General features: G+C 52.8%; 3 protein-coding genes across 3 annotated transcripts in view; all 3 read right to left on the minus strand.

The window, feature by feature from the left end:
* Positions 1–3,761: 3,761 nt before the first annotated feature.
* Positions 3,762–4,820, minus strand: POSPLADRAFT_1111694 (hypothetical protein; the record flags this gene model as incomplete). The annotated part of the gene is made up of 3 exons (XM_024483381.1): positions 3,762–4,226; positions 4,345–4,400; positions 4,760–4,820. Coding segments are annotated over 3 exons (582 nt in total), but the record flags the coding sequence as incomplete, so codon positions are not given.
* Positions 4,821–5,199: 379 nt separating this feature from the next.
* Positions 5,200–7,498, minus strand: POSPLADRAFT_1139562 (hypothetical protein; the record flags this gene model as incomplete). Its single annotated transcript, XM_024485059.1, has 7 exons — positions 5,200–5,266; positions 5,401–5,468; positions 5,877–5,908; positions 6,051–6,199; positions 6,369–6,510; positions 6,592–6,740; positions 6,894–7,498. The coding sequence occupies 7 exons, from the start codon at positions 7,496–7,498 to the stop codon at positions 5,200–5,202; spliced, it is 1,212 nt and encodes a 403-aa protein (XP_024340475.1).
* Positions 7,499–10,997: 3,499 nt separating this feature from the next.
* Positions 10,998–11,889, minus strand: part of POSPLADRAFT_1140122 (hypothetical protein) — a gene marked incomplete at both ends in the record, with an annotated part of 3,000 nt that continues 2,108 nt past the window's right edge. Inside the window, 4 exons of the mRNA XM_024485131.1 lie at positions 10,998–11,249; positions 11,302–11,414; positions 11,469–11,538; positions 11,604–11,874. Of these exons, the coding sequence (XP_024340476.1) occupies positions 10,998–11,249; positions 11,302–11,414; positions 11,469–11,538; positions 11,604–11,874 (706 nt within the window). The remainder of the gene's footprint in view (positions 11,250–11,301; positions 11,415–11,468; positions 11,539–11,603; positions 11,875–11,889) is intronic.

An 11,889-nucleotide genomic window follows, 5' to 3' on the forward strand; every position in this document is an offset into this window, starting at 1 on the left:
TGGGAATGTCTTGGTACGGTTGCACACGTCGCAGGTGCTTACGTACTCGTTGACAAACTTGGACATTCCAGGCCACCAGTAGTTCTGTGATATGAGCTCGAGGGTTTTGGCACGACCGCCATGACCGGTGATTGGCGAGTCGTGGTGGATCTTGACAATATCTCGCCGGAGCTCCGCGTTCTTTGGGACATATACGCATCCGCGGAACAACAGAAGCCCCTGCTCAGCATTCCACTCCTCAAAGCCTCTTTGCAGCTGGGGCGGCCCGAGGTCCTGCACCTTTTCAAGTGCCTCGGCCACCTCCCGATCCTTCTCTGAGCACTCCCTGATGCGCTTCAGAAGCGACTGATTGGCCGTCACCAAGGCATGACCACGTCGGGCGGAGGCGATGTGGAACCTTTCAGGTCGGAGAACCACCTGATCGGTGTTATCGTCCTCATCGCCGATCTGATGGTCTGATCGACGTGACAGGGCATCAGCCTTTCCATTCGACGTTCCGGCTTTGTGCGTGATGCGGAAGTCAAAGCGAGCCAGGAATAGCGACCAGCGGGCTTGGCGATGCGTGAGATGTTGGGATGTGTGCCAGTACTCGAGGTTCTTGTGATCGGTGACGATCTCGAACTGATTGGGCAATCCCTCGAGATAGTGGCACCAATCGTCTAGTGCCTCAATGATCATGAGCATTTCCTTATCGTGGATCTCGTAGTTTCACTGTGCCGGATCCATTGCATGGGATCAGAAGGCTACTGGGTGCCATTTGCCGTCATCCTGCTTCTGCATCAACACGCCTCCGGTGGCGTACCCCGAGGCATCGACTTCGATGCGCGTCTCTCGGTTAGGGTCGTACAGCGCTAAGACTGGAGTCATTGCAAAGAGTCATTTGAGCTCATCAAAAGCGTGCTGCTCCTCTTCGCCCCAATGCCATGGGTCATTCCCTGTGAGCTGGTCGAGTGGTCGCGAGATCTTGGTGAAGTCCTTAATGAAGCGGCAGTAAAAGTTGGAGAACCCCCGGAACTTCTGAACATCTTTTTTGTTCTGGGGTACTGGCCACTCATTAATTCCTTTCAACTTCACAGGATCCATTGCTACCTCATCGCCACCGAACACATAGCCGACGTAGTCGACCTTGGGAACGTTCCACTCGCACTTCTCAGGCTTCAGAAATAGATCATTATCCTGAAGGCATCGAAGGACCTCGCGCGTGACCTTATCATGCTCCTCTCGATTGGTGGAGAAGATGAGTATGTCATCCAGGTACACGAGGACCTTTCCACCGACGATGAGATCATGGAAGATATCATTCATCATCACCTGGAAGGTCGTGGGGGAATTGGTGAGGCCGAAGAACATCACCAGGGGTTCATACAGTCCCCAGTTAGTCATAAAGGTGGCCTTCCATTCGTCACTGGCCTTGATCTGGATATTGTTATATCCCCATCTGACATCGAACTTGGTGAAGAGTGTGGCTCCGCGGAGCTTATCCACCATCTCGGCGATCAACGGCAAGGGGTAGCAATTTTTGACCGTGATTGCGTTCAACCAGCGGTAGTCCTGCACGGGTCGAAGCGTCCCTTCCTTCTTTTTGATGAAGAAGAAGGGGGACGAAATGGGTGACTTCGATTCCCGTATATAACCCTTCACCAGTTGCTCCTTTAGGAACTTGTCCAGCTCCTCTTGCTCATTGTTCGATAGTGGGTACACCTTTGAGTGGAACATTGAGTAGCCGGGCACGAGTTCGATCGCATGATTGTACAGCTTCCTGTCAGGTAGCCGTTCTGATGCTTCCTTCGAGAAGACCTTCAGAAACTCGTGGTACTGTTTAGGCACCGATTCTTTGGCAGTCTTAACGACCTTTTTTTTGATCACTTCCTCAGCAAACAACTGGGAGTACGTATGCCCGGCTGCGACAAACAACTGAGGGGCGCCGGGAAGCGTAATACCTTGCTCCCAGGCTTCGATCAAATCGGCCTCATCCCACTCTACTTCCGCCGGATCTTCTTCGGGTTCGAAGTCCGGGAGTACCTTACTCCGGCAGGCGCCTACAACCAACCGTTTGGACTTCGGCGAACGCCTGCGCACCGTGGGCCTGTCCCCCGTATCACGCACAGTCGTTGCTTGCTCCATCCAGCCAGTCTTCCTGGCACTGCACGTTTCAGGACATCATGATAAATTTAGGGAGCCTGACTCCCAATCAATCTCAGGGTTGTGTTCGTGTAGCCAATCCAACCCGACGATCACATCTTCTGGACCGATGTCCGTGACCGTAAAGACCGTTTTCTCTACATGGTGTCCTATCTGCATTTCGAGGATGGCCACCTCCGAGATGCTTCTGTCTTTATTGAGGGTGCCGTCAATATTGTATAGCGGAATCGGTTCTTTCAATTTCCATGTTTGCACCTTGTTCTCCATAATGAATCATTTATTGATAAACTTCGTAGTGGCTCCGCTGTCCACCATTGCGATTATGTCCTTGTGCCGTCTCTTCCCTTTGAGGCATACTGGAATGTGGAAGTGTTGGGACCCGTGGTCCAATTCGTAAACATTCGCAGTAGCCAATACATTGTACATGTTATTATTACGCGGCCCGATGCGTGCAGCATGAAGCGCGGACCGGATCAAAAAGACTCCTCCTTCATCGCCCGATAGTGCTCGAGCTCCTCGCGCATCGACTTCACCTGTGCCATCAAGTCCGCCAGCTCGGAACTTTCCGATTTCGCTGAAGCGGCACTTGTACTTGCCGAGAATGAAGCAACGGGGGCGCTTGTCACCGCCTGGGTGGATCCCGAGGCAACCGTAGCCCGCGCGTCGGCGCGTTTTGTGTAAGGCTTGTCCTTACAATTGGGGCACTCGAAGCGTCGGTACCCTTTCTTCCCACAGCCAAAGCATTCGCCTGGGAAGTCGCCTTTTCCGACGGCCGCATTGATGCTGGCCGAAGCTCCTTGTGACCGGGGTGCACCACCACGTGCCCCACCGCGTCCTCGACCTCGGGCCGAGAAAAAGTTGTTCAGCTCAGGCCATCGGGCCCAGCTGATGTCGAGGATCTGCTCGACCTCGGTGGTGCGCTTGTCAGCTTCTTGCCATGTGGCAAAGGTCTCGAGCTCGATCTTTCGGTAGACGCGGGAGGGGATGCTGCTCAGGTACTTGTCGCGTAGCTCCAGGTCCCCATACCCGGAGTGGTCTGCTGGACCTTTGAACAGCGTGGAGAACTCCGCAGTGGTGCATTTTTCGCGGACTGACTTATCCGCGCAGAGCTTTGCTAGCTCCACTTGTGCTGCCACCTCGTCGTCGAGATTGCCGAAGCGGGCTTTGAAGGCGGCGGCAAAGGCTGCTTCGTTCCTGAATGGGGTCGTGGCCCCCTGCGCACCTATCTGCACTGCCACGAGCTGGGCAAAATAGGGAGTGGCCCAGGTGCGGGTGTCTCCATCAAGCAGGCTCAGTGCAACCTGCACTTTGAGCTCGATGGTAGTCAATGACGTGTTGACCAGCCAGTAGATGCGCAGCTGCGACAGGAACCTGTCGCACTCGATGATGGTTTTGCCATCATAGTGGAGGGGGAGGAGGAGTTTCAGGGTCTCCTTGTCGGGGGCGGTCGAGGGAGAGGACATTATCGTCGGCGGGGGGGACGGAGGACGTTGTGGGGGCGGAGGCGGCTGAGGTGTCCCTCCGCTGGTCGGACTATGAGGGGAGCGAGTGCGCGAGCGGCCTCGCGGCGGTGATGGCGCTGAAGGTGCTGGAGGAAACCCGGAGGCGGGGTTACGTACGTCAGGGACTGCTGACGTGGGGGCGAGCGCTGTCGGCGGGGCGGACCAAGCAGAATCCGCGGACTCAGACTCCGAGACTCCTTCTTCACTCGCACTCTGCTCAGGCTCAGGCTCTGGCGCAAGGTCTGTAGGGAGATCTCCTCGCGCTTGACTTGGACCGGCAACCGGTTGGGGAAGACAGGAGCTAGGGAAGACAGGGCGAGAGTGCCGTGAGGCAGATCGAGATGCGAGATTGCTCCGAGGACCGAGCGGGTGTTGAGCCCTTCTGATCGCCTTGTAGCGTGGGTAATCTTGTTCGATCGACCGGGGTGTCCGATTGGGGCATGGCTGCTGCTCGCAGGTGAGGATGATGGTCTCAGGGCCATCTGGGATGTAGACGTCGACGAGGTCCTGAGCGTCGAAAGTGTGAATTTGGCCTTGACAGGCAGCCACGATGGATGGGGGGAGGACGGGAAGGTGTGTGTACTATAAAGGCCGTGCTATACTAGCTTACACCTACGGCGCCCGAAGTAACGCTAGGGTTCGCGATTCACGTGGGGCACAGTACTGCTTTTGGCTAGTATGCAGCAGGAACCTAGTCCACGCGTCCATAAGGACAAGCACCGCCCACTAAAGTGCAGGTGCTGAAAGGTTCGTTCCCTGAGCGGTGGCGATGTATGTACGCTATCTACGTATCGTAGTGTATAGTAGGGGTGCGCACCACCCGACCTGTAGGGAAGGAAAGTGAGGGTTTGGGTTCCGAGAGAATGTCGGCAGCTATGAGAGTTTCGACCTAATGTCGCGACTTGAGGTCAAGCAACAGGGGGAGACCTAAGAAAGCTGGGGGTGTTCGACTGGTTCTCACCAAAGTGATGGTGAGCAACACTCAAACCTAAGGCTAGGGACAAGATAATATATTGGTTAGTGAAGTAAAGAAAGGATACAAAGGAAGGCTTACTGGCCTAGGGACAAGAGGTCGAAACTGAGGTCCCTAGGGCAGCAGAGGCCGGCTTATATACAAGGGAAGTTTAGGGGAGGCTGTGCGCACTGGTCCGTGCACAGCTGGTCCATGCGCAGCATGCTGACGCGGCCCCGGGGGCCGGTGAGTCAGAGCGGCTGTGTCAGCGGAGCCCGAGCTGTGCCGTGCACTGCCGCCCCATCTAATCTAATCGTCCAGTAGATAAGGACTTTGTTCGTTCGAGCGTATAGTACAGAGGTCGCGGGTTCGAGCCCGCGAAAAGGAAAATTAAAAACGGCTAGGCGCTGTGCCAACTCGTGACACCTGTCCTTTTAGGGCAAGGTATGTAGGCACCTTCACATGACATACATGACTCGTGATGTACATTAGAGTAATTAGTATAGTAAGTAATGTGCTGTGTTACACTTCTGGAGTTCGGAGCATAACTGGAATGGGAATTGAAAACCAATCAAATCTCGAGGTTACAAGAATGATCTGGGTTCATGACCGAGAGGATGCCGAAATGATAGCGGTGACAGTATTGAAGACAGGATCAGCGGTTTGTATGCTGTGGTCAAGGAATCAATTTACAGCATTGCTTTCATATAGAGTGATGATCACGCCAGTGACGAGGACAAACTACAGGTCCGATCAGGAGCTCCGCATTCATTGGCGGTCGTCTGAGAGCAAGTACACACGTACGGCGTCACAGTTGGGGTGAGCTGCCGCTCAGGGTTGTGCTGTGGCTCGTTCCATTGGCACACTGCGATCTAGCAAAGGGATTAAATCAGGAAATGCGTGTGTAATCAAACAGATGCGCCTCGTACCCACTCTCTACCACCGGCGCCGCCGACTGACCTGCAGATGCGACTGCTAACGACGACGCAAAAAGACATCTGAGGAGGCTGTCAGGATGAATCGAGTGATGCGTATGGAGAGGAGTTACGGACGGATTCTTCTGACTGAATGATATGTGGTTTGGGTATAGCAGCAACAGATCGTGAGCCTCGTGTCAGATGAGGCTTCATTCGCGTTTGAAAGAATGTACCATCAGTCCGTCTTGGGATTGACGGGTGCATCATATGCGGAAGCGTGTAGTCCTCCAGAACTTCTTCAAAGGCATCGCCTGTCTCGTTTACGAGATACCTCGAATCACCTGGTTGAATAGCGCCACTTACGCAGAGAAGCTGCTCCACAGTGACCGCCGTTTCTGCAAAGCGGTATTAGCTGTCATGTCTGGTTTTTACGGCAGAGAAAGGAATTACAGTTCTGTCCGAAGCTCAGAGCCTGCCGCTGGTAGGTGCGGAATCGAGAGCCGGAGGAGATTATTTGCAGGAACCATCAGCATCGACGATCCCACATGCTTGCAGTTCTTGTATTCCACAAAGCGACTGCCGCTTCCTGCTGGTTGAAGGCAGGCAGATAGCCATACGAATATCCGATGCCCAAGGGTTGGGCCTGGAATGCTTTCCGGTCAGTCACCAACATCGAATTGCTACCGCTTGCACATACGGGTATATTGTCTTATGAGTTCGCGAGATAAGCCAGAGCTTGATGTCTGGTGGTCACACCGCGCTCAGCGATATTATGAGGGGATTGTTACTTGAGGAACTACGACTTGTGTGCCGACATTAGTAAATGGTGTAGAACGGTACACGGCTTGAACATACTGGATATTCTCATCGGAAGTAAGGTGGTAATGCACCGACGTCTGGTAGACGCCGCGTGTCATCTGATAAACACCACGCGTGCAGTTGCATACCCTCTCTGTGGCCGATAGCTCGAGAGCAACGGATATCATAGGGGAATGCACTAGGAATGAAGGCACGCAGGCAGCGCAATGCTGTTCAATACAAGTGCACTTCCCGCCTCTTACCGACAATCGCCACGCACGGTCAGGAAATATATCTGGCTCATTCGTGCTTTTTGCGATGGCAGGATCAGTCCGTTTGCGGGTGTGGATCGACGTTACCACATGAGCACCGGTCGTCGCGGTGGGTCGACGGAGTTCTCCTACGAGGATCGTTTTCCAACAGACGATGCTGGATGTTCAAGACTTGACGAGCATGTGCAACTCATGGCAACATAAGGTACAGGGCTAGATGTCAAAACGTGGGACCGCGTCTGCATAGAGTGTCAGTTTGGATGAGGAACGTCAGTCAAATATTCGCCCGCAAATGCGGTACAGGATGTACCTTGAGAAATAGCTTTCCCCCGACCAAAGCTTTTGCACAACAAGCTGCACATCGCCAGGTTGCTCTTGTCGATATGCGACCATCTCTACGTTCTCAGGGTCCGCAGGCGGTCCCATCGTCCACTCATCTCGAGCGTGATCGCAATCTAGACACCACTGACGAACGCTGATTCCCCGCTGAGTATAACCATCCGCGGTGTAGGCTTGTCTGCCCATGCTGGTGTCACTAGAAACTTTCCTCTTTGTCCCTGAGACAATTGGCCGAAATGGGCGAGAAAATCGGACAGTGTCGTCATCCAACAGGGGAGAACAATACTTCGTTAGAGGGCGGCGGAAATAACCATCAGGAAAAGGTGTGAGCTCGCCCGTTGCCCACAACCGCCTGTCGGGTACTATATCCCAAGGCAGGGGAGCCGTCCATGACCCATGCCGTCGGATGAGGGTGTATGCATGATTGACCTCCTTTTGGGGCAGCAGATCCCGCAAGACATGTTGGTAGTGCAGTGGTCGCTTGCTCAATTTCTGGCCTGCTCGGAATATCATCAAATGGAGATGGGCACCCAACTCATGCCATCCGAGCGACCGATATGAGCAAGGAGCCGTCATGATGGAAGGTGTGATAATATTATTCATGGTCGCGCACGAGTCTGGGGGGTGCTCGTCCTCTGCAATAATGCAATATTTGTAGGCCTACATCATTGTGAGCACGACAATTGGCGAAGACGGAACATAATACATACAGCGCAACGATCGAGTTTTTGCAAATGATCAGGATGGGGTATCATCAATAAGCGGTTTGTCTCCCAAAGTTCTCGGAGGTCACATCGGACTGCATGCGGTATATGAGGCTTCAATAGACGTGTACAACAATAGAATATTCGCACGGAACATGATATTCGCAGGTATGTGATAACGGAGGGCGTTGTAGTTAGTGCGCATGTTGAACATCATGTAGTCAATCTTTCAGTCCACCTTGTCAGCCACAAAGCCAAAGTATTGGGCAGGCCCACTCACCAATAGCTGAGGCATGTCAGGAGGTAAGATATAACACGCCTCCACCTCAGCAGACACGCAGCCGGTGATCATGCATCTCGGGTGAGGTCCGAAAGGAACACCGTCCTCGACCTTCGACGCGTCGCTCGGGGTGCCAGACACTCACATTCTCTTCGCACGCATCTCATCAATAATCGTGCCTGCACGTCGTTTTCGTGGCAAAGGACAGGAGCGGCCTTCAAGTGGCGAATCTCGTTCGATGTGGACAAACACCGGATCGATCGCACACGAGTGAACCTTGGTTGTCTGGAAGTCGCCGCTAATTATATGCACAGAACAGTCCTCAGAAAGACTCGATGGGATGCGGTCGGCTATAGAATCGGATGAAGAAAAGTGGCCACCCTTCACAGGCAAGCTCTGCACCAAAAGCTCAGGCGTCCTCAGTTCGCGTCTGGGATGGCCATCAGCAGAAGTATGAGCCATGTCAGAGATATAGCTAGTGGAAGCTTCCATTGCTGCGTCGTGGATGGCGCAAGTTCATGGAAGGTAGTAGTTGTGTTGACCAAAAGCGTGCGCCACTGATGCCTTTGGGTGATTGCTTAGTCAGCACCATCGCCAAGTTCGGATGCGAGTTATGCCTCCAATCGCACGTACACGCAAAGTTCTGGTTACATCATAGATTGTTCTATGATCAGTCCGACTCAGCGCTGATCAGCGTGCTCAGTGTACTAAGCGTTCGGATGTTCGGCTACCGCATCGGTACTGCCGTTATGCTTCCGGATCCGACGATGACGCACAGTATGCGTTGTGGTCACCTGCAAGCGGGCCTTTCGATAACATCGTTACAGCAGCTCTGTTCAGCGAGCCAATTTCGCTATTGCAGCGTGCGGTGAGTTATGGAACTAGGTCAATATGTCTGCCTGGCGAGGCTCCAGATAGTGTGGTGGCGTAGTCGTTGCGGCCTCCGTCCGGACCCCTTCCAACGCGTGGCGGTGTCCTGAATCTCAGAGATGTTCACAGGTGCGGCCGTCATGAGAGAGCGGATCTCCCACAAGTCTCAATGACTTACCGATTCAATGCGACATAATCCAAGTATCACGGGTATTGTCAGAGGGTCCTGGAGGATGTACTTAAGGCGAGACGCAGTTGCAATTCTATGCACAATGAGATCATCACCCCCTCAAAGCAACCTCAGGCTGCCGATATCCTGGCAACCGCTGTCTTTTTCTTCAAGAGATAGCTACCAGGAGATGATTGACCTGTTTGCACTGCACAGATTGTGCTCATGCAGCAGACGTCGGGCCGTAGTAGTCATCCTAGCTAGAAGCGTGTACGTACAACTCGGTCCAGATGGGACTCACAGGCGGGGCATGAGGGAGCTTCCAAGCTATGATACAAATTGAGCCATCAGAGATGCTCTTGACGTTTGTCAGCTTGCGATCATTTCTAGCCTCGAGTGACCAAAACTCGAGAGGGCATCAGTTGCAGACTCAGGCTGGTATCAAGCGCGACGCGATGTCACCTGTTGGAACTTGAGATTGTGGCGAGCGCATGCCACCGTATTTGGCATTGTTTGTAGTACCTCGCAGACTTTGCGCGAGCCGTCCTGTATGTTCCTTACGCGTTTGACAGAGCTCAGACAAACGCGATATATCTTCGTTGATCATTCTCGCTTCGGGTCTCGGACAAACTTCAACATCACCGACTCACTGCACTAGAATGGTTGGCTAGGTGTAGTCTCGCAGACTCTGCTGGTTTCGATGACGCACGGCTTTCAGGCTGGCGAAAGTCAGTGGGGGCCATCGCTCGAAGCTATGACTGCGATGGTTCTCATTGGCCGATCATCGATCGCGACTTGCTCTAGGCGCCGGCCTTTCGTAGTCTCCGCGTGAGTCCTTTTGACGTCCTTTGACGACTGATGCGTCAAGTGCCTTATACGCTCATGAGCCGAGTAGTGACCAGATTCCGCTCGCCTCGACACTTTGCGAATATATCTACGTTCCGAACCCCTCCCCCCCTCCCCATTACTAGACAGCGCGATTCTCGCACGAAGCGAAAATTGCGCTGTCTGCAATCAGTCGTTGCATGCAGGTCTGTCAAGCCTCCAGATTGTGAGCGTCAGTATCTTTCCATCTTTATTTCTGCAGTTTGGATGGTTGTCCGGCCGAACACCTAGTCCAGGTTGGGCTCCTGTCACGCCCGGAGCTTGATACGATTTCCTGTAATAGTGGTCATCCACACGCCATGATCCCTTAGGTGTGTTACTGTTTATCTAGGAAATGTTACAAAGGCGGATGCAATCACCGGATGTAGCAGTTGCTTGCCAATGATAACCGGTGGCTTACACCACCAAGTTTCATAATATAGAGTAACCGTGTCACCTCACCCGTCGTCCTGTTATCAAGCGTGAGGCTTCCTGTAACATGGCTCTCGGAATATATACAGAGGCTCTTGTGGTTAGAAACCGTACTCAGCTGCATTTCTTTACATGGCGAGGATAATAGACGGTCCTCCGCACTCTCAGCCATGTAACCTCGTACTAATCCTTTTCAGCTAGATCTATCACTCGTGCCCAGGCGTCGTATATGATACGACTGATTGTAAGTGGACTATGATCTGAATCCAACCAGCCTCGAATCGGCACACGACATTGATACACTGATTGCGTACTGTAACGCTCCGGGATTTTAATACAACGCAACTGGCTTCTCATGCATTTGATGAGCAGCGATATGATTAGATTACTTCTCACAGGCATGGAGTAGAAAAATGCATGGATAACTATATGATGGGATACTACATAATGAGGCATAGATGGCTAATCATAGCAAGGCATGATTCTCGTGTCCAAACTGGCCATAGGGCCATATAAATCCTGATAGTCATCCATCCAACACCCAGCATTTACCGAGTAACACGTGAATTTCTTGGTTCCGCCTAACAATTCACATTTGTCATGGTAGGAGTATGAATGAAATACAGCCAACGCACCGATCAAGACAGCTAGAGCAAAGCGGCACATTGGGTAGCGGCATGCACATTTTGGCGGCGAGGCAGGTTTTTTGACCATCGTTGGAAGAGAGCCAGCTCTTGACGGAGAACTTCGATCGCTTCATAATCGACTCCGTGGCGCTTGTAGAAGGCATCTAGAGCCATTTAGAACCCATTTAGTCCACTCTTCGACAGGATCAACCCCCCATTTGTATATAACGAGCTGGGGAGGAATTGGGGATTCCACATAGCCCAAGATCTTGATATCCCTCGGAAACGCAGCGCTCTCCTCTGTCTCGGGAAGGTCGCGATGGGCAACGACACAATATCTGTAGACGGGGACATCGGACGCTGCAAATAGCTCGGCTAGCGACTGGATAGCACCGTGAGCAAGATACCAGTCTAGCCCATGTCTCTGTACTCACCGAGGCACCACCTATGGGGACAATAGATCGTGCGAGATGATCTTTGACAATATGAGGCTCAGGCACGAACATGAGATGCCCTTGGTCCCACAAGCAGTGGATATCGGCTCTCACTATATGGAGTCTGGATCAGGGCTACGTCGAACAACCTGGGGATATACACTCACATAAGAAGATATTGAAAGGGGAGTCGACGTCGAACTCATCAAGCCCCCACCACGCCGCCACTCTCGCACACTATATGCGCGGACGCATCCGAGGCATGGTCACACTGGCATCATCAAGAAGTATTGACTACTTACCGTATCGTCGTCGGTCCTTCGCGGCACAACGTGACATCCTTGGACTGACTTGGCGTCCTGAAGACTCAACAGGCACCGTGATCCAGTAGGCGCCAAATAGGCGGCATACAACTTGAGATTGCTACCGCATGATTCGCCATCGGGCTTGACGGCCTTCAATTTGGAGCGTTTGTCCTGATCCAAAGCTTCTGGACCCATAAGAGCTGTTACGCCACACGAGGACGTTGAAGTAAGTCCATGCCACATGACAAGCCAAAGCGTAACGACGTACCTTTAAAGACGTTTA

The sequence above is a fragment of the Postia placenta genome (assembly GCF_002117355.1).
Source record: "Postia placenta MAD-698-R-SB12 unplaced genomic scaffold POSPLAscaffold_5, whole genome shotgun sequence".
Lineage (NCBI taxonomy): Eukaryota > Fungi > Basidiomycota > Agaricomycetes > Polyporales > Adustoporiaceae > Rhodonia > Rhodonia placenta.